General features: G+C 43.1%; 1 protein-coding gene across 1 annotated transcript in view; it reads right to left on the bottom strand.

Moving 5' to 3' along the window:
- Window positions 1–21,448, bottom strand: part of sptbn4 (spectrin beta, non-erythrocytic 4) — a 78,476-nt gene that overhangs the window by 9,871 nt on the left and 47,157 nt on the right. The window contains exons 21-27 of the mRNA XM_008113809.3: window positions 14,458–14,721; window positions 7,985–8,209; window positions 6,500–6,589; window positions 4,235–4,513; window positions 3,923–4,053; window positions 3,632–3,836; window positions 587–964 (exon numbers count right to left, since the gene is read on the bottom strand). Coding sequence (XP_008112016.1) covers window positions 587–964; window positions 3,632–3,836; window positions 3,923–4,053; window positions 4,235–4,513; window positions 6,500–6,589; window positions 7,985–8,209; window positions 14,458–14,721 — 1,572 coding nt within the window. The remainder of the gene's footprint in view (window positions 1–586; window positions 965–3,631; window positions 3,837–3,922; window positions 4,054–4,234; window positions 4,514–6,499; window positions 6,590–7,984; window positions 8,210–14,457; window positions 14,722–21,448) is intronic.

Here is a 21,448-nt window from a genome sequence, read left to right as displayed (position 1 = left end):
ATTTGAAAACTTCAGCAGATCCAAAATGCTAAAACGAGGCTGGGGGTGCTTACAGGGATCGTGCAACTCACCTACTGAAACAGCTTCACTGGTTAATGGTACAATTCAAAGTTCTGGTTTTGATCTCTAAAGCCCTATCCAGCTTAGAAAAGGACTAGCCTAAAGAATGTATGAGCTGGTCTAAGTTCTAAGATGCGGTGGCGCAATGGATTGAACCCTTGTGCCAGCTGAACTGCTGACCTGAAGGTTGGATTGCTGTCCTGAAGGTTGCCGGTTCAAATCTGCAAGATAGGGTGAGCTCCTGTCTGTCAGCTCTAGCTTGCAAGAACATGAGAGATGCCTCCCAGCTAACACATCTGGGCATCTCTGTAGACGACTAATTCTCTCACACCAGAAGCAACTTGCAGTCTGTTCTCAAGTCATTTCTGACACGATAAAAAAAATTAAGACCACCAAGAAGGCCTTTTTCCTGGTGCCATTACCATCGCATGCTTTGATGGGAGAAAAATCAAGGAACAGTATATTTTTTAAAATGAACTGTGCTTTAGGATGGGCTCCTTTTGAAGCTATACCTGCTTCCCCTCACCTGAGATACCAGGATCTGGACATCATGTTCAAAAGAGTTCAGCATCCTTTGCAAAGTGCCAGCCGATGTCTTGGACTCCCGGGATGTGATTTCCGGCAGACGCTGCTTCTTCTCCTCAATCTGGGAGAGCACGTCCCTGCAGTCATTGAAGAACTTGTGCAATTCATGGGAGGCTGCCAACATCTGTGCCCGCGTCTCCATCAGCTCCAGCAGGTCAGCCCAGGCCTCGTTCACTCCATCTTTCCACTCGGCTATGGTGGCGGCATCCGCGTGCCCATAGTCAATGAGCTCATCCACCATCTGGTTGACAGCTGAGATCCTCTCATTGCCGATGCTGCCCGTCTCGCTGGCAAACTCAGTGAACTTCTCTTGCAGGAGCTGAAGGAAGTGGGAGGGAGGGAATGTGCCAGAGGGTAGTATGTCAGAAATTAGGATAATTGAACACAGACAGCAGACTTCAGAGGGAACATTAATAGGCAGAGGGGCTGGCTTTGCTGCAATTCCAGCTACTTTCTCTACCCTGGAAGCTCTGTGTCAGAGGTGTTCAGCTGAGAAGAAAAGGCATTCTGCATAAGCCTACCTTAATGAAGTCTTAATTCCTATGCTAAATGTCAACCTCTTTTCTATCCTTACTGATATTTCTGCTTGGCAGCTTGTGAAATCATAAGATGTCAGCAACTGGGGGCATGCGCAGAGCATTCTCTCCTAACCCTACATAAGGGACCCTCGGCCACAAGGTGACCTCTCTCTTTGTAAATGTGGTAGGGACCACAGGGCACTGGCCCAACCATGATAATGCTGGCAATCTCAAGGCAATAACCCCACAGACGGCAAAACCTGGCATGCAAAAGGCAAATGTATGAACTAAGATCACAACTAAGGATAATACTTAAACCAAATGACTGCAACAGTATGTAATATGTCAAAGGTATGAAAAAAATAACAATCCAATGTGGTAGTATTAACAAAAGGAAATTGCAGGCACAAATGGTAAATAATCACAACATTGCAGATCCATGACAGATAATGAACTACTTACACTGTAGAAATGTGCATACAGCTGTCAAAACAAAGCTTGAAAATGCACATTTACTCAAATCCACTTCACTGCAGTCAACAGACTGGTTCAAGATTGGGAAAGGAGTAAGGCAGGGCTGCATACTTTCACCCTCCCTATTCAACTTGTACGCAGAACACATCATGCGTCATGCGGGGCTTGAGGAATCCAAGGCCGGAGTTAAAATTGCTGGAAGAAACATTAACAACCTTAGGTATGCAGATGATACCACTCTGATGGCCGAAAGTGAGGAAGAGCTGAGGAGCCTTATCACCAAAGTGAAAGAAGAAAGTGCAAAAGCTGGGTTGCAGTTAAACGTCAAGAAAACCAAGATCATGGCAACTACACCTATTGATAACTGGTAAATAGAAGAAGAAAATGTGGAGGCAGTGACAGACTTTATATTTTTAGGCGCGAAGATCACTGCAGATGCAGACTGCAGCCAGGAAATCAGAAGACGTTTACTTCTTGGGAGGAGAGCAATGGCCAACCTTGACAAAATAGTGAAGAGCAGAGACATCACACTGGCAATGAAGGTCCGCATAGTCAAAGCAATGGTATTCCCCTATGGATGCGAGAGCTGGACCATGAGGAAGGCTGAGCGAAGGAAGATAGACGCTTTTGAACTCTGGTGCTGGAGGAAAATCCTGAGAGTGCCTTGGACCACAAGAAGATCCAACCAGTCCATCATCCAGGAAATAATGCCCGGATGCTCACTGGAGGGAAGGATACTAGAGGCAAAGCTGAAGTATTTTGGCCACATCATGAGAAGACAGGAAAGCTTGGAAAAGATCACGATGCTGGGGAAAATGGAAGGAAAAAGAAAGAGAGGCCGACCAAGGTCGAGATGGATGGACGGTATCCTTGAAGTTACTGGCTTGACCTTTAAGGAACTGGGGGAGGCGACGGCCCACAGGGAGATCTGGCGTGGGCTGGTCCATGAGGTCACGAAGAGTCGGAAACGACTAAACAACTGAGCAGCAGCAGCAGCAGTCAAAGAATGCTAATAACATTTCAGAAAATATTCATATGAAAGTCCATGTAGATAGCAACTAAGCAATGGTGGACAATCACAGAAATGCTGGCTTAATAGAATTCCTTAGAACATAAAACTGTAAACACAGACATGGAAAACAACTCAACTAGTAAAGTGAGCAGAAAGAACATATAATGAACGGAGCCCCCAGTGACGCAATGGGTTAAACCCTTGTGTTGGTAGGACTGCTGACTGAAAGATCAGCAGTTCGAATCCAGGGAGCAGGGCAAGCTCCCGTCTGTCAGCTCCAGCTTCCCATGCAGGGACATCCCACAGGATGGTAAAACATCTGGGTGTCCCCTTGGCAACGTCCTTGCAGACAGCCAATTTTCTCACACCAGAAGCAACTTGCAGTTTCTCAAGTCATTCCTGACACAGAGAAAAAAAATGAAAGGAGGTCTGTGTGAATATAGTCTATGAATGATCATACATATGAACTGTTCACAGATGGATCATTATACAGCTCATGCTGAATATGAAAATGTTGCCTTGCATATAGAACAGTCAATGCAATAGCTAGACTGAGCCCGGTCACCTTGACATGGGTTTTCAAAAGATAAGGAAACTGAGAACGAATCACTTCACACACTTGTAAATTGGGAACTAGTGGGCTTTCGTGCTCATTCAATCTCTGTCTAGCTCTGAGAAATTGTATAGGTGCCCCTTTATTATCTGTTGGAGCAAATATAGAAATGTCTGTGCTGTACAGCCAAGCCTTTGGTTTGCCTTCCCCCACGAATTGAGGCTATGGAGATCTCCCAAAGATGTATTTCCTATGCATTGAGGCCCTCTGTGATAGGAGTGGGAAGCTTTCTTTGCTATGAAATGTCTACTGCATTCATTACCATCTTTTTTTTTACTGTAGTGGTGCTGTCTATCCTAGTTAATTTTGATGTGTTGGCCAATGCGCCATGCACCTTTCCCTGGATGGTCTTCACTTCCCCCCACTCACCGTCACATGCTCATAGTCCTGCCCCAGCTCAGGCGACCCTGCCACCACCTCCTTCTCTGCGATCCAGTGCTCCAGCTCGTCCACTTCACGATTGAGCTGGTAGAGCCAGTACTGCTGCTCCAACTTGGCCTTGCGCTCCTCCACCAAGTCCTTCAGGGAGACATAGAGCCGGTCGACTTGGGATTGCCGCCTGCTGATCTGTTCGCTGGTGGGGACAAAGCCCAGTTGTTGGTGGAGGGGGAATCTCATGGCAGGGAGGGGAAATGAGGAAAAGGAAAGCAATCGCCCTACCTGTCAGGGTGTCCCAGCTCTAGCAAGGCACGGCATTGCCGTGACAATTGGGCAATAGTCTCTGCATAATTCTCCACTGTCTGTTCCGTCATCAGATGCTTCTTCAGCAGATGGAGGGTGCTTTGTTCATCCTGAAAGCAGGGAAGGAAAGTAGGCACAGGGGTCAATAGTCTGAGCATTGGATTATAACTATTGAGACCAGGATTCAATTCCCCATTCATTTTGTGATCTTGGAGAGTCGCACAATGTCATTCTCAGAAGAATTCATGACATATTCACCATAAGGAAGTCTTTTCCTGGCCAGCCACTCACCTTGCCTTTCTCCTCATTCATCATAAAGAGCTCTTGTTCACTCAGCCAGGATTCAACCTCGGCCACATCAAAGTAGTACTGCTCCACTTGGTAGGTTGCATCCAGGAGATGCTGCCGCCGCTCCGTCTCCTCCTGGAGGGCTATCCACAACTCTGAGAGCTTCTCCAGCAGGAGACGCACAGGGTCAACCTCGGGGCTCTTGATGGTGGCAATGCTGGTGGCACGCTCCAGGACGTCATCCATCCGGGGTTTGTGCACCTGGATCTCTCGACGCAGATTCTGATGTGTGGAGGAAGAAAAGGAGAACTTTTATTGAATTGAACAGGTTAGGGATCAGCCCTAAAGAATGGGAGAAGGTACAGCTAAAAAAATGGAAGCTTTAGGTAGTTTGGTAACTCCAATAATAAGCTCTTGCACCACAGTTTTGATGTGGTTTAAGATTACCTGTCTACAATGCCCAAAGTCCAACCGAGTTCTGCATGGCAGTTGCATTAAATCAAAGACTGGATTTTGTTTCCCAAGCCCTTTCACCCTTCCAATGGCAACCCTGGCTCAGAACGAGGCAGGACTCTTTGTAAACAATGTTGGAGATGTGGCATGCATAAAGGAACATATTTTCATTTATGGTGGGTGTAATGAAGTATGAATTTTGGTTTACAGATGTTATGTTTAATTGTGTGTTTATGTTTTAAAAGGGTAAGTATTATCGTTATTGCATGAAGGGAGTAGCCATCTCAGCACTCAGAGGCTGGTTGCCATAGAAACGTAGCTGCTTCTGTAGAAATATAACTATTTCGAAGCTAGCAAGAAAGGGTGGAGCTAGTTGGATGAAAAAGGAGGGAATGTTTTAAAAAGAGTTCAGTCTGTGATGGGAGGAATCACAGGGAAAGACTGGTTCTGAGGTGGTTAGAACCAGGGAAGTTAAAATCTCTGTAATCGGGAAATCACAGAGAAGTTAAAATCGCAGTCTGTGATCTGAGAGTCACAGGGAATAGACTGGTTCCAGGTTTAGGGAAACTAGGGAAGCTCAGATCTCTAGTTGTGTCATATTAAGCAAGTTAATTGGCTTGTTTGGGTTTATTCCTAGAGTCTGAGTGGTAAGGGGAAGCAATCCCAGTTAGATCCAAAGTGATCAGTTGATTGCATCGGTTGTAAGAGAAGAAAAAGGTTTAAACTGCTCAAGGAAATGAGAAAGTATTTTGAAAGTGGATTCATCATATGTTATTATTGCAACTGTTGAAGAAAGTGTAACTCTAAGTGAGAAACTACATTGAAACCACTAAGCTCTGTGCCTGAATAAACTTGTTATTGTTCTTTCAACATCCAAGCCTCTGTCGCATACATTCTAAACCAAGTTACGCTACCATCTAAAGTGAAAAAGAAGGGGAAAAAAGTAAAAGGTCTCCTCCCTGCGTCTTTGGTGGTTGCATCGTTACAAATTGGTGGCAGTCGTTAATTGCATCTTTCTAAATTGGTGGCAGTCGTTATTTGTGCTTTACAAATTTGGGGCAGCAGGTGGGATAAAAAGATTCTCCCTGCCTGAAGGAGCCTTAGACGTTCATAGTCCTTTACAAATTGGTGGCAGCAGTGGGATAAAAAGATTTCCCCTGCCTGAAGGAGCCTTAGATGTTATTAGTCTCTTTCCAGTGGGAATGCCCCCAGGTGAAGGGTTTTTGGAATAACATATTTATAGAAATTAGTAACATTATAGGTTTAAACATCACTCCGGATGCAAGGCTAGCATTATTAATGGACACCACAAAGTTGAATTTAGAAATGGAAAAGAAAGAATTGGTGATTATTTTACTCACAGCGGCGGGACTTATAATTGCAAGGAACTGGAAGGTAGTAACCAATCTCACACTGGAAACATGGTATGGGGAGGTACAGAATGTAGTTCTAAATGATAAATTATCAATGGAAATGAGGGTGTTTGGGGGGAAATTAATAGATCTGATTTTGATTTATACTGGTCAGTTTTCATTAAATATGTTCTAGAAAGTGAAAAAGGAAAACAATATAACCCTGTTGGTCAGGAATTTTGGATATGACATTGGTTTAATAGTTGAATTATAAATTTTATGGTAAATGAAATGATACTTGTTCAGGCCTTGGTGGTGGGGTTGTTGTTTGTAAAATGTTCACTGTTTTGTGTTCTGTTTCACTGTAAGTTATTAATGTATGTAAATAAAATTAATATATTATTTTAAAAAAACAATGTTTGCCACTAGATTGGGAGGTTCTCCCAGCACTGAGTCTTCCTACCTGGTTCTTTTTGATGAACTGTTGGACTGTTTGCAGATTGCTCCCATGGTCCTTCAGTGTGGCCAGTGGCAAGCGGTCCTGTACCCAGAGCTGAACAGGAGAGTGACAGGTAGAATGAGTGGGAAGCCACCCGCATCCCAGAATACAGTTGAGCAATAGTACTCCCCCTCCCCCATTGCAGTCTTCTGCATGGGCAACAATTCTACATAGATGAAAGTTCATAATGTCATTGAGCTGGAAGGGATACCAAAGATCCTACATTTTGGTTCTCTGGGTGCTTTGTACTTCAGCTCCCAGAATTCCTTTTTTTACTTCTTGTCCATTTATGGTCCTAGTCCACTAGTTGAGGAACAAAACCTTTGTGGCATGAAAGCTTGCCAGCCGGGCGATCACTGCACATCTTTGTTTGTTGGAAATAGCAACCTCCCAAGCCTATCACTATTTGTTTGTTAATGTATATATTCGCTAACCTGTATTTTATGTGTATGTTGATTTGCCAGTTTGACTGACCTCTTTGGTGTGGGAGGGTTTATCGACATGTGATTGTACTGAGCATGTTCAGACTCAGGACTCTATTTTGTATTCACTTTTTCATCAGACCTCAGTGGAGGTGGATGCATGTATGCTTATGGACTTCAGCAAGTACAACTATACTAAAGACTATGGACTATTGATTAAGAATGATACCCTGTGTACACAACACAGTGAGAAGCTACATCCTATCTGTAACTGAACTTTAATAAGAAATGTGCCTGTATGGTGAATTAATACAAGATGTTTTATAAGTAAATGAAATGCGTTATTTTTCAAAGAAGACTTTGCTTTTATCTCTGAGTGTATATTTTAAACTAAGAGATTTCAAGGGAGTGTATATGTTTTGGGCAATTGCAACTGCAACTGCAATTTCAACTTAAAAGAAACAACCGTCCTCTGCTGACCAAATACATTTTTGTAGTGGCATGTCTTTGTCCTTGGCAGTTCAAAGACATGGTTCTTCTGTTTAACAGCTGAGTGACCTGTGTGCCATTACATGAATGCTTGTGAATATCACTTGTTCAAAGGGTTGACTTCTAACAAGGTCATGCTTTTCAGAACTAGCGGTTTTCAAAAGGTGGTCTCTACATGTTCATGGAGATTCACATTTGCCAAACGGATATGACATCATTTTTCCTTTTCAACAAGATTATTATTGCTATTTATTTCCAATAGGTTATGCCCCCAGAGAGTGGGTACAGTTATTTTTCAAAATTGTTATTGTTATTTGTGGCTCCTGAGACTTCCCTTATTATTTTTTCTTAATCTGGCTTCCAAAACTGCCAGAAAGGTGAGTCTGCCATCGGCCCCATCACTCTAGCAGCTGTATCAAAGATTGCAGTTCTTTGTCCCTCTGACAACAGACTTGTACCTTCCTTCTCCATGTTTCAACCCATGTTCAACGCACTTCTTAGCATCCCAATTTGTGGGCCTTCACCACACACTACTTACAATTTCATCCTCCAGGTCGTGGCTGACTTGGTGCACTTCCTTGGAGGCCAGCAGGATTCTCCGGCGCTCCTTGAGCGGCTCAATGAGGCGCACGATGCGCGTCCCAACTGTGTTCTGCCTCTCCTCTACCATTTCCATGCTGGTGGCTTCCAAGGGGAGACCAGCCACCTGGGCCTGCAGCTCCCCCACTTCTTTGTACCACTCTTCTACCTGTGACTCCATGCTCTGCAAGACAGCAAGGAGGAAGAGAAGGAGAAAAGGAGAAAGTTTGTGTTAGCTAATGAAAAACGAACTTCCCAGCCCCAGCTCTCCTGGCAGTGTGGCATATCTGGGTATCCTGCTGTCCTCTGCCAAATCTTGGGCAGGAGGAATCTTGGGCAGAGAGTTTTGACTCAGGGTTCAATCCCACAGTTAGAAGCATCCAACTGCATACATTTCTCCATCCTAGGCAGATCTCATGATGAATTAACCCCTGCCCAAGTTGTTCTTTGGCTGCACCATAAACAGTGAAGACAACGTAGACAACTCATCTGTTTCCCCCTTGTCATCATCTGGCATTTGGGAAGAAACAGATATAAATGTCATTTTGGTCTTTGCAAGGTTTTATAACTTTTGCAATCATTGGGTTTGGGTGAAATGGAGGGCAGCTTTGGCCTGGCCTTCCAGAACCATTTCTGTGACGGTTTGGAAGGGGGAAGCAATAACTGAAAGCAGGTGCAGGTATCCATAAGAGGGAGATGGGTGGCAAAATGGATATTCTAATTCCAGAAGGTTCCCACTGGCTTTTAGGTCTTGAAGTTTGCCCTAGGGTTCTCCTTCCCTTCTTGCATGAACCATGTCTCTATAATGAAGGGATCACAGAAACCATGCAGAAACAAACCACCCTAAGATATGCATTATGAAACACACAAGTAATTCCCAGCAGATGCATTTGAGACAGAGAATCAGGAAGCAGAAATTGCCAACACGGAGCCCTTTCCAGGGCTAGTTCCCCTCCATTCCATGCTCCCTTCCAGCACCAATAGCCACGCCAATGGCCATATCTGCAGCTCTATTTGCCCTTATCTTATTTTTTTTGCCTTTAATATCTTGGGAGTGGAATAGAACAGGGCATGATTATGCATACTTCATACGTTTTCACAGCTTAGGCAAGTGGGGTTTAACTATCTGGAATGTCCAGGGTGGGAGTGATGAAGGTGTATTGGGAAAATATAATACTTGTATTAGAAACTATATATATTGAATGTAATCATATTAGAAATAGGAGTAGGAAAAATGTAATCACAAGCAGATTGTGTGCATATAGCCCCAAAATACATTCTGCTCAGCAAATAACCGTCTCCCCATAAGCAGAAGACCAAAGTTCACCCTAAGTGCCAGAGACATATGTTAAGTGTCAACAAGAATAGACAAGCTAATAGACAAAAGACAAATTAAGGCTTTTGGGATGTCAAGATAAGACCTGGCGCCATGTAGGAGTACTAATGACTCTCTGACAAGCTAAGATAGAGGGGAATTCCTTAATTAATGGATCCCTGAGAGCTTAGATGGGAATTCCTTAGATAAGGCCTAATGGAGGGTCAGAGGTCTTGAAAGTAGTCTATATTTTAGGAAAATGCAAAAGTAGCTTTTAGTAAAGTGCAAAGTAAGACTTTTTTGACACTAATTGGTGATGGATAATGCTTAGATGATGCAGGTAAATAATAATAATAATAATAATAATAATAATAATAATAATAATAATAACAACTTTATTTTTATATCCCGCCCCATCTCCCCGAAGGGACTCGGAGCGGCTTACATGGGGCCATGCCCGACAACAATACAATAACAGCAATAAAACAATAAAACAAGGTCAGCAATAAAACAATGTCATATCAATAAAAACATAACATCAATGAACAGTTATAAAAGTCAGCACACGGCATAAAATGGTTAAAAACAGAGCTAAAAACGCGGAGCTGGGCCCAGAGGAAAAACTTCAGCGTGGTAGAGGTAGTTACACAATTTAAAATCAAATTTAAAATAAAATGGTATAAAAGAACCTGTGTTTCTTTGTTCGGTACCCTTTTTTCCTGGAGACAGGAGGGTCTATATTCTCTCTGGTCACTGAGAATAAACGTCTTTCTTCTACAGCCACTGGAACTCTCTTTGTCTCATTACCTCAAACCTTTGTCTGCCATTTCAGGAGAAAGAACTCTTGTCTGTTTGAGGCAAGTGTGAATGTTGCAATTGATCACCTTGATTAGCATTGAATAGCCATGCAGTTTCAAAGCTTGGCTGTTTCCTAGCTAGTTTCCAACAAACCTCACAACCTATGAGGATGCCTGCCATATATGTGGGTGAAACTTCAGGAGAGAATGCTTCTGGAACATGGCCATACAGCCCGGAAAGCTCACAGTAACCCAGTGATTTGAGCCAGGAAAGCCTTCGACAACACAGAAAATTTGAATGTTCAGGTGTGTGGCCATTCCTCCAGGCAGCATTGTTGGACGGAGGAGATAGTAGGAGGCAAAGCTGGTGATGGGAGTTAGCATTCAGTCAGAAATTTCCTTTTTTCCGGTTTGAATTTTTCAAAAAAATGTGTTGTTGTGTATAGATGCTCACATACCGGTACGATAGCATTAGTGCACCTCTACTCAACATAAAATGCTCACAAAATGGGAGGGTCCATAGCTGTGTGACTGAATGTGAAGGATTCAAAACGTGGACTGGCTTTTTACAGAAGTGAATTTGCCAGGAGGGAAATGGTGGCTAGTTAGAGTGATCTCACTAGGACATGTGTAATGTGTGTGGAATTAATGGGGTCACTGCAAGATCAAGGAAGAACATAACAATGTGGTGCCAAACAGATTTTTTTCCATCAAGCTCCTGGCCTAAAACTAGATCAGCCTGAACCATTCCCTTCCCTGGCTCATCTCCTTCACAACAGAAATGTTCCTGTAATGTTCTTCTCTTGATAAATACCATCAAATGTGGTGAAATTATTATAGTTAAGCTGAGTGCTGCAGATGGGGGCCTGTGCATTTCCCAGGACATTTTCTTCTTGGACAGCCTGCTCAGGAAAGCAGCAATCATTGTCTCTTTCCAGCTGCTTGTTCAAGGCCATGCAGTGATCAGGAGCTGCACAGAACCCAAACACCAACCCTTAGACTCTACTAGACTTTCTATTTCCCCTTCTGCAAAGCATGTTTGGAAGGGGGCACAGTGCCATGGAGGAGGCAAATAGCTGGCAGTGGAAATTACTTGGCAACTGACAAGAGTTCATGGGAGATGTAGAACCATTAACACAAAAAACAGGATGGTGGAACATAACATGGGAAAAGGAATCGCCGGAGGGGAGGGTGCCTCCGCCCCCACATCTGCTTGAGGCAACAAGAAAAAGAGGAACAAGGAAAGAAAAAGCAGAATGCAACACAGATGGATTAAAAGAAAAGGGCTACTGTACCGCCATGCAGCATGATGAGACAAACCGCACTAGGATGTGATGAGCAAAGGCGGGCTCTGAACTGCCTCGGGCTGCTGAGGATGGAAAACGGAGAGATTGGTGTGAGAAGACAACCAGGTAGCTGGGGTGCCTTCATCTCCAGAGGACCATGTCTGTTGCCCCTGCCAAGGAGAGGCGTGCGGCTACAGGACGGCAAGGGCCAAAAGGAGGAGAAGCAAGCAAGGGCCACCTGCCCTCCATGACTGGTCATATAAGAAAGCAGCACCCGAGACTCCTGCCACATTCTTATGAAGGTGTGGACACTCCTTCCTTCCATCCTTCCTTCCAACAAGTTGCTGCTTTAGATCATAAGCGGGAAACTTTCCTGGAAAGGGACTGAGAACCTCATGTAGCACATGGATCATATTTTCCCAACCCTGGCTTTAGCTCTGGCATCACTTCCACACAGCTGAATAAAACCCTACATTATTTGCTTAGATAACCCAGTTCAAGGCAGATATTGTGAGATTTTCTACCTTGATATTTACTTATATATTTATTTATATATTTTGGGTTATATGGTTATGTGGAGGTCCCTGAGAAGCAATGGGTGATAAATCCCACAACCTTCCTGAATTAATAAGGCTGGCGAATTCTAGGATTATTAATCAAATCCTATAGCCTCCGGTAGTGCAATGAGTTAAACTCTTGTGCCGGCAGGACTGCTGGCCAAAAGGTTGGCAGTTCGAATCCAGGAAGCAGGGTGAGCTCCCGTCTGTAGCTTCAGCTTCCCATGCGGAGACATGAAAGAAACCTCCCACAGGATGGTAAAACATCCAGGACAACGTCTTTCCAGATGGCCAGTTCTCTCACACCAGAAGCAACTTGCAGTTTCTCAAATCACTCCTGACAATGAAATGGGAGATTTCCTCTCCCGCCTCCAGATAATTTTGCAATATACAGGGTCAGCCCAAGAAAAAGGCTGAATGAAGGAGCTGCCTCGGGTTGCTGAATTGGGAAGCCAAGAAGAGACAGAAAATTGTGAGCCCCTTCTACACTGCCTATAAAATCCAGATTATTTGCTTTGAACTGAGTGTAGACTAAGGCCCCTTCTACATGGCCATATAATCCAGATTATTAAATCTGTTAATCCACATTTTCTGATAGATTATATGTTTCAAAGTTCAAAGCCGATAATCTGTATTGTATATGGCAATGTAGAAGGGGCCTAATATAATTCAGTTCAAAGCAGATAATCTGGATTATCTGATTTGATAATCTGGATTATATGGCAGTACAGAAGGGGCCATGGCTTCCAGAATGTATTATTATTGCTGTATGTTTACATCCATGGAGAGTTTTGCATATTTAAACAATACTAGTGTGATTAAAACACTTCTTGGCATTTTCAGTAGGAATTTCCCGTCTCAGGGATAATTTTACTGTCTTTTGTCCCATGGATGGTCATTTGCAATTCTGCCTCAGGTAACAAAATGTCCTGGGTCAACCCTGTTTGCAAAGTCATAATATAGGAGTGTGGCGAATAGTCTTTACACAGGCTGGGTATTCCACGTGGCCTGTCAAACAAAGAATCCAGGTTAAAATACAATTCTAATTGAAGCCGCTGAGATCTATAGGGACTTTGCAAGTCAATGCTTCCAAAAATTCCAATCAGTGGGCCTATTCTAACTGGGATTAACAACTGGATTGAGGCGCTGTATGGCAAATCACATGGAAAAGCTCTAGTTCTAAAATGTCTTTGTGAAACTCTCAAAGTGCTTCCCTTGCTCCTTCCTAGGCAGGTCTGAACAAACAAATGTGTGGAATTAGAATAATCTATGAATTTCTCTTAAAATGATAAATATAGAAGCAGCTCTTTCAGAAGGACCAAAGTCTTGACTTGGCAGAATGCTGACGAAGCCCTCCCACCTATGGAGTCAGGTCCCGTGACCGCATAGCCCACAATTCAGAGAGAAAGCATTGGAAAACAAAACAAGATACCATCACGTTCTTCCCAGCCTCTCCTGAAGATCCCTTTGAAAGAGAAGACTATGAACCGTTGGGAGAATCAGCCAACCAGGGACAGCGGGCAGGATCTGATGCTCCTTGTGAAAGGATAACAAAAGCATAGCCTGCTCCTCTCAGCCCCCATTAACTAGTCATCTAATCTTCAAGGGACTCACAGTTCTATTGCCATTAGATAAGCTGAGTTCCTACCTCTCCTGGTACAACTTTAATATCTGCAAGACACTCCCCTTTCTACTGGCTGCAGCTTCAGCTTCAACCCTTCCTACATAACTCACTATTACTGGAGTTCTTATCTCCTTGGGCAATGCTAGTGCTTCCATCTTGCTATTTCTTTCTTTTACTGGAGGTATTTTCTAAGTGGAGGTATTAAAATTCCAGTGGATGGCCTTCTGACCTTCAGAAAGGATGCTTGGTTGCTTTGGAAAGAGTCTCTATCTTTTCTTTGGCCCAAGTGCCAAGGGAATTGGCAACTAGAAAGTAGGATACGTGACCACTGAAAGGTGGCACTTCCCTCCCGTCAGCCCAGTTGAAAGGGCAACAACTCTACTCTTTTCTACTACAGGATGGGGAATCACTAGCACAGAGCATCTTTCTGACTCCTGGCTGTACAAGGGAACAGCTATCAGAGACCCAAACACAACCCAGGATGTTATTTGTATAGCTCTGCCAGCTATACCCCACGTTGGGTTGCTTTGAGTTTTTCGGGCTGTATGGCATGTTCCAAAAGCATTCATTCTTTCCTGATGTTTCACCCACATCTATGGCAGGCATTAGATGTGGGCGAAACGTCAGGAGAGAACATGGCCATACAGCCCAAAAAACTCACAACAACCCAGTGATTCCAGCCATAAAAGCCTTCAACAACACATTATACCCCACATTCCTCTCCAAAGCTAGAGTCCTACATCTTGGATGCTAACAACTATCTCTCTGCTTGGAGTCCTGTATCCGCAATTCTGCCATGATGGGATTCTATAGACACATAAATAAACTCCCAGTCTCCAGCTCCTAAACTCACTTGTAGCTTTTTGAGGTTGCTGTTGACACTGGTCAAGTCTGGCCCAGGTTCAATCGTATGCACCTGGCTCTCCATTCGGAGAAGCCGCTTGTCGAGGTCCGTGTAGTTCTGCACCAGTTGGTCAGCTTTGGTGGCTTCCAGCAGCTGCCGGGCTTTGGCCTGCGTGGTGGACTCCAGCTCTGCCCAGCACTGCCGGATCTCACCCAGTTTCTTCCGGACTGTTTCTGCAAGTTCTGGCTTCTCTTCAATCAGTTGCTGGCCCTCCTGCAAAGCAAAAGGGAGAGGTGGTTGCCCATATGTCACCCTGCCTTCAAAGCAAAAACCCCTTTGCGGAAGGAACCCTGGACCTGGGAAATAAAGGCCAGAAGCTGGGGGGAAGTTTTGCCCAGACATTGCTCTGGTTTCTTGGGATGCTAGTTGAGCTGCTCAAACACTTTTTTTTTATTTAATTATTTTTTATTTAAACTAATACAGAACCTACATATAGATGTAAAAACAAACAAAAATAAAGTTTAAAAACTTTTTATAAAAGAAAAGAAAACATATTACTACTACATGTAAAGAGTCAGAAAACATTACATACATACAATCTACATTCGCTAATCTAATGTGGAAAGTTATTGCTATGTATGACAACGCAGCAAGAATTATCTATGCTCAAAAATGGAAAGAGAATGATTTCTAAAGAGGTTTTGCTTAGGAAAATAAGTGAACATACAGAAATGGATAAACTTACTATGTTAATTAATGAATGAGAGATCTCTAACCAACTTTAAGAAAGACTGTGGCCCATTCATTGTGTTCTTCCAGCAAAGATGGGGTCAGACTTCCATCACTGTTTTTTTGGATTAGAAAAGTGTGATTATGTGAGGAAAGGATGTATCAATGGTTCTTTTTCATTGAATGGGTGTAGAATATTAAGAATATAACCATCAGGCAGAGAACGTAAAGCCCTTAGATTTATTTATTTATTTATAGTGCCAGAAGTGAATTGAGGATACAGTTATAATGCATATAAAAATACAAACAAAGTTAAAAACTTGGCATTATACTAGATTTTCTTTGTCCAGAAGAGTGTCCCTGGTGTTGCTGTGAGAAGTCCTCTATTGTTCATGTGGAGGGCTCAGGCTGTCGTGGACTCCACTTTTAGCCCCATTTCCTAAGATTAGCTCTGCATCTCATAGTGCCAGAGTGCAGTCTGTTCAGCGCTTTCCAAGTTGCCCTATATGCTTAGGAGGAAATTTCTCATCTGGTATCAGCCATGGATTGAGGTTTTGGGTTTTAGCTTGCCACTTTGGACTCTTACTTGCTGAGATGTTCCTGCGAATATCTCTGTTGATCTTAGGAAGCTGTTTCTTGATTTAAGGCATTGGCATGCTGGCTGATATCCGAACAGAGGATGGGCTGGAGATGTCACTGCCTTGGTCCTTTCATTACTGGCTGCTACTTCCCGGCGGGTGTCAGGTGGTGCAATACCAGCTAAACAGTATAATTTCTCCAGTGGTGTGAGGCGTAGACATCCTGTGATAAAGTGGCATGTCTCATTAAGGGCCAAGTCCACTGTTTTAATGTGGTGAGATGTATTCCACACTGGGCATGCATATTCAGCAGCAGAGTAGCAAAGCGCAAGAGCAGATGTCTTCACTGTGATCCTCTCACACCAGAAGTGACTTGCAGTATGCAGCTCTCAGATAAAATACTTTCAACCATGATAGACAGACATTTGCTTTGTAAAATATGAAACTCTCAGGTATATCCAGTACCATGATTTATTTTCTTAAAAACTTCTAAAGATGACAGTACGCCAACAAATAGCTGATATTTCACTTCTCTTCATGCATCTCAAACAGTTACCCCCACTGGTGATATCCTTTTGAGGAAAAGACATGAATGAATTGATTTTTTTTTTCTCTAGCAGCCACTGAATTTGTTAGATTATATGTGTTCTTCAACCAATTATGCTTGCATCTTGGAAATTAATTTTCAATCAGAGGAAGCGATTTTTAGTACATTTTAGGGAGATGACAGGCTTCCTTTGTAGCACTAAAAAAAAAAAAATCAAATGCTCAGCTTCTGTTATTCGATGGAACCAGAATCTCCTTCAACAGTCCAATGTGTGGCATACAGACAGCAACTCTTCATAGACTCTTATCTAGAAAAGATAACCCACTGTTGAAATTAATTCATAGGCACTAATTTGGAGAGTGGGTTATCTTTTCTAAAAGTTTCTGTGTTATTCTCTCTGTGTATATTCTTTTGAATTAAGTTTTCTTTCTTCCTCCTCTGTTGTAATATAACTTTGGCACAATTATAAAGAGACATGCAAAAAGAGACATTTATCTGTACTTCGGTAGAGTGGTAGGAAGCATAGGTAGGTTTTCCAGAGCGACTTACTTGCAAAATCATTGTTCCAAAGCATGCTTTCTTTGAGTTGTTGAAGGCTTTCATGGCAGGAATCACTGGGTTGTTGTGAGTTTCCTGAGCTGTATGGCCCTGTTCCAGAAGCATTCTCTCCTGACATTTCGCCCACATCTATGGAAGGCATCTCAGAGCTTGTGAGGTCTGTTGGAAACTAGGCAAGTGGGGTTTATATATCTGTGGAATGATATCCAGGGTGGGAGAAAGAACTCTTGTCTGCTTGAGGCAGGTGTGAATGTTGCAATTAGCCACCTTGGATAGCACTGAGCGGCCTTTAAGCTTCAAGGTCTGGCTGCTTTTTTAATGTTTTTGAGCAACACTCAAAAATCAAGTGAAGTCAAGACAAGAAACAATCAGGGGCAGCTAACACCTCCCAACAAAGGATTCCCACAGGCAGGAAGCAGCCAGACTTTGAAGTTGCAAGGCCCTTCAATGCTAATCAAGGTGGACAATTGCAGCATTCACACTTGCCTCAAACAGACAAGAGTTCTTTCTCCCACCCTGGACCTATCACAGATATATAAACCTACTTGCCTAGTTTCCAACAGATCTCACAACCTGTGGGAATGCCTGTCATAGATGTGGGCGAAACGTCAGGAGAGAATGCTTCTGGAACATGGACATACAGCTTGGAAAACACACAGCAACCCATGCTTTTCTTTATTTCTTGTTTATCTCAATTGTCTTTGCTATTTCTTCATTCCACGATGATGAGAATTTAGACTACTGAAAAACTGTTGTCCTCAGCCTTCAAAATGCCCTCCTAAATTCCGGCTGTGCTCTTTCTATCTAATTGTGTTTACTCATCTTGATATAATCATGAACTCTGGAGGCTCTAGGCTTTGTGTCCTCAGAAAAACTTCATCCAGATGAACAGTCATATCTATGGAGAATCCCTTCTAGCAGTAGATTATCTCCTTTGTATGAGGTTTGGAGGGAAGGGATGTCATGGTTGAGGACGTCCAGGGAGCTGCCAAGACCCAAACAGGAGCCTCTAGCTGTGAAGCTCAGGTGCTGCTTTAAATAGGCGCAGACCTGTATTCTTTGCCTCCTTTCCCCCCAGCACCTTCAAGAACACCGATGACTTGGCATTCAACACTATACTATCCTCCAAGGAAAAGGGTGTCCCACATCTCTTGCTTTCCACAGCATTGTTCTTTTCACTGTACTACCTGTCATGTGGGACTTGGCCTGAGTTTGCCATTGCCACATGCAGAATCTTTTGCAAAATTCAGATTTCTTTCGTCCAGACAGGTCCTATACAAAGTGAATTGAGAAAGGTATACTACAGTAAATCATATCCTCTTTCCTTGTAGCTTTGGAAGTCAAGGAATCACACAGGACGGCTTTTCCCGATCATCAGAGCAAGGTGGAACCAGCTGCTTGTTGTGACTGGAAGGGCAGTCTCATTCCCCATCCTTTCCCTTTACATCAGTGGTTCCCAACCTTTTTTGACCACGGACAACTTGAACAGGGACCACTTGTCCGGAGATCACTTTGACTAGGGTCCACTTGAGCAGGGAACACTTGACTGGGGACCATTTTGACCAAGGATCACTCTCCAATATTAGTACCAAAAGAATTATGAATCAGTTTTTGGTCAACTTTTGATTCCGTTTGATTATTTGGGGTGCTGATTCAGAAAATTGCATTGGATAGACCACATCGGCTCTAGTTTCTGACACAGAACATATGCCAACCAGTAGTCGCCATCTGTTCTCCTATAGAAAACCATATTTAATAATCTAGAGCTGATGTGGTCTATCCAATGCAATTTTCTGAATCAGCATCCAAAATAACCACAGGAACAGCCCTAAAAACAAAGACACTAAGAATTTTATCCCCCCCCCCCCCCCGGGTATGTCTCACGGACCTAATTTTAGGTTTCATGGCCCACTGGTTGGGAACCACTGCTTTATATCCTCTTTCCTTCTCTGCATCCCCCTTTTCTCTAGGAAAAGTAGAACTTGAGCTTGTGCTTGAGCTGCTAAAGGTGTTCCAGGGATCTTGTAGAGCGCATGGCTGTAAAAGTGGATAGTTGGCCTTCTTGGGAAGCTCAGATCGGAATGAGACTGTGGTCCCTCTCCAAGTAGGAAATGATGTTCCATAGAAAGCAATACCATTCCTACCAGTGCAAACATGGATTGGCCCAACTGCATGGGCCATGGGAGTACTGGCGACTGTAGTGGACTTGTCAAGCTTGTGGGTAAGAACATCCCACAAAAAGGCAAGAAGCAGCCAGACTTTGAAGCTGCACGGCTATTCAATGCTAAGCAAGGTAGCCAACTGCAACATTCACACTCAAGCAGACCAGAGTTCTTTCTCCCACCCTGGACATTCCACAGATATATAAACCCTACTTGCCTGGTTTCAAACAGACCTCACAACCTCTATGTCCACCACAGATGTGGGCGAAACATCAGGAGAGAATGCTTCTGGAACAAGGCCATACAGCACAGAAAACTCACAGCAACTCAGTGATTCCAGCCATGAAAGCCTTTGACAATACAGTAATTTAAAACTTGGTCTCCAGAATCATAATCCAATGCATACATTCCAGACCACAGCAATCCCAAAGAAAAATTAACACGGGATCAGTCCGAGTATCCTGTTGCCCAGACTGCCCAACAAATGTTTCAGCATGGAACCCACAAACAGGGCATGAGCACCAAAAGCATTTCAGAGGCATACATCTGATACAGAAGATAATATATAGCTCATCATGATTGGTAGCAACTGATGGCTTTATTTCCCATGAATCTGATCAATCTGGTGCTAACAGGGTTTCAGCACAAGGATCCTTAAAGTTTCTATCTACATCCGCAAGTAACAAGATTTTTTCTCTTTTCCATCATATTTATATGGTGTGGTTCCTCAGGGAGGAAAGGATTTGTGTTTTCTTGAAGGCCTTATTCATTTGACAGGGCAGTGGCATATTTTTCTAGCCTTCTGGTTAGATGCCTTCAAGTTACCTTTGACTTATGATGGCCCTGGCAAGATTTATTCAGAGAGAATCGAGACTATTTCCTCTACGGATGACAGAGTCCGACCTGGCCAAGGTCACTTAATGAGTTTCAATGGCAGAGCCCTAGCCTTTCAGAGACCTGGAAATACATATGTTCAAGCCACTATTACACACTGCTTAGAAGACATGTTATGAGTATTTGTATTGCATAAAGCGCTTAACATGCTTAGAAAATTTGAAATATATATGAGTTTTGTTTAAAAACTGGTATCTGCCTGGGCTTATCCTTATTAGATTATAAGATTTTTGCAATTTCAGATTATTGTAAAAGCTGTATTTAGTTATTCCCTTTCTATGACAATGTTGTGCAAAGAAACCGACTACTGCTTAGTGGCAATTAAAATATATTCTGCATGCATTCCGAAAGTCAGCTTATAGAATTTGCTGCTGCAAGATATAGATATGGCTGCCAGTTTGAATTACTTTAAGGGTTCATTGCAGTAATTCATTGAATTTAAGACTAGTGAGGTTGGTTATATATCGCTCCTGTATCTAAGGCAGTATAAGTATCTGTATTTCAGTTGCTGGGGAACCTGCGATGAAAAATAATTTCAGACAGGATACAATCAGGGCCAGCTAACATCTCCTAACAAAGGATTCCCCCGGTAGGAAGCAGCCAGGCTTTGAAGCTGCAAGGCCATTCAATGTTAATGAAGTTAGCCAATTGCAATATCCACACTTGCCTCCAACAGACAAGAGTTCTTTCTCCCACCCTGGACCTTCCACAGATATATGAACTTCACTTGCCTAGTGTCTAACACACCTCACAACCTTTGAAGATGTGGGAGAATGCTTCTAGAACCATGGCCATACAGCCCAGAAAACTTACAGCAACTCACATGGCCACTGAGTGGACTTCCCATTAAGATACTAGATGCCCATGTTAGATTACACAATTATAGCACTATCATTCCATGTTAACTGCCATAGCAACATCTTGTGGGATGATGGGATTTGCAGTTTTACTTAACTACAAACCTCAACATTCCACAAACTACAGCCATACTAGTTAAAGTGGAATCATAGCATTATAACTGTTAAGTCTGAAAGCACTCCTGGTTGGCAACTCTGGGAACAGAATGCTGGACTAGCTTGTCCTGTTTTCATCTGTTTCAGTTTCAGGGAACTTCTAGTTTTCTTAAAGAGTTTGTCATGCACCATATTACATAACAGCATCTGAGAAAAAAAAAGCTTTGGTTGTATTTTTTTAACCAGTCTCAGAGCAGCTACAGGATTTCTTTAGATCTTCTTATGACAGGTTAAGCAACACATCTCTTTCCCCGATATCCGGGACTATAATTCCCAAAATCCACAAACAGTATGGCCCAAGTTCAGGGCCAATGACAGCTGTACTCCCAAACATCTGGAAGGCCATCAGATTGTCAAGCCTTGGAAGAGCAAACATTACACAACTCTGACTAACAACAACATTACGCAACTTCCGCAAAAATGCTGCCTCACAAACTGACCTCATTCCTATTAACCAATGTGATTTTACTATCTGTGTGGATTGAGGGGGGGGGGGAGGAATGGCACACTCCTCAAAAT

Source organism: Anolis carolinensis, unplaced genomic scaffold, assembly GCF_035594765.1.
Source record: "Anolis carolinensis isolate JA03-04 unplaced genomic scaffold, rAnoCar3.1.pri scaffold_10, whole genome shotgun sequence".
Classification (NCBI taxonomy): domain Eukaryota; kingdom Metazoa; phylum Chordata; class Lepidosauria; order Squamata; family Dactyloidae; genus Anolis; species Anolis carolinensis.
Note: the sequence above shows the minus strand (reverse complement) of the source record. Positions and strands in the feature narration are given on the sequence as shown.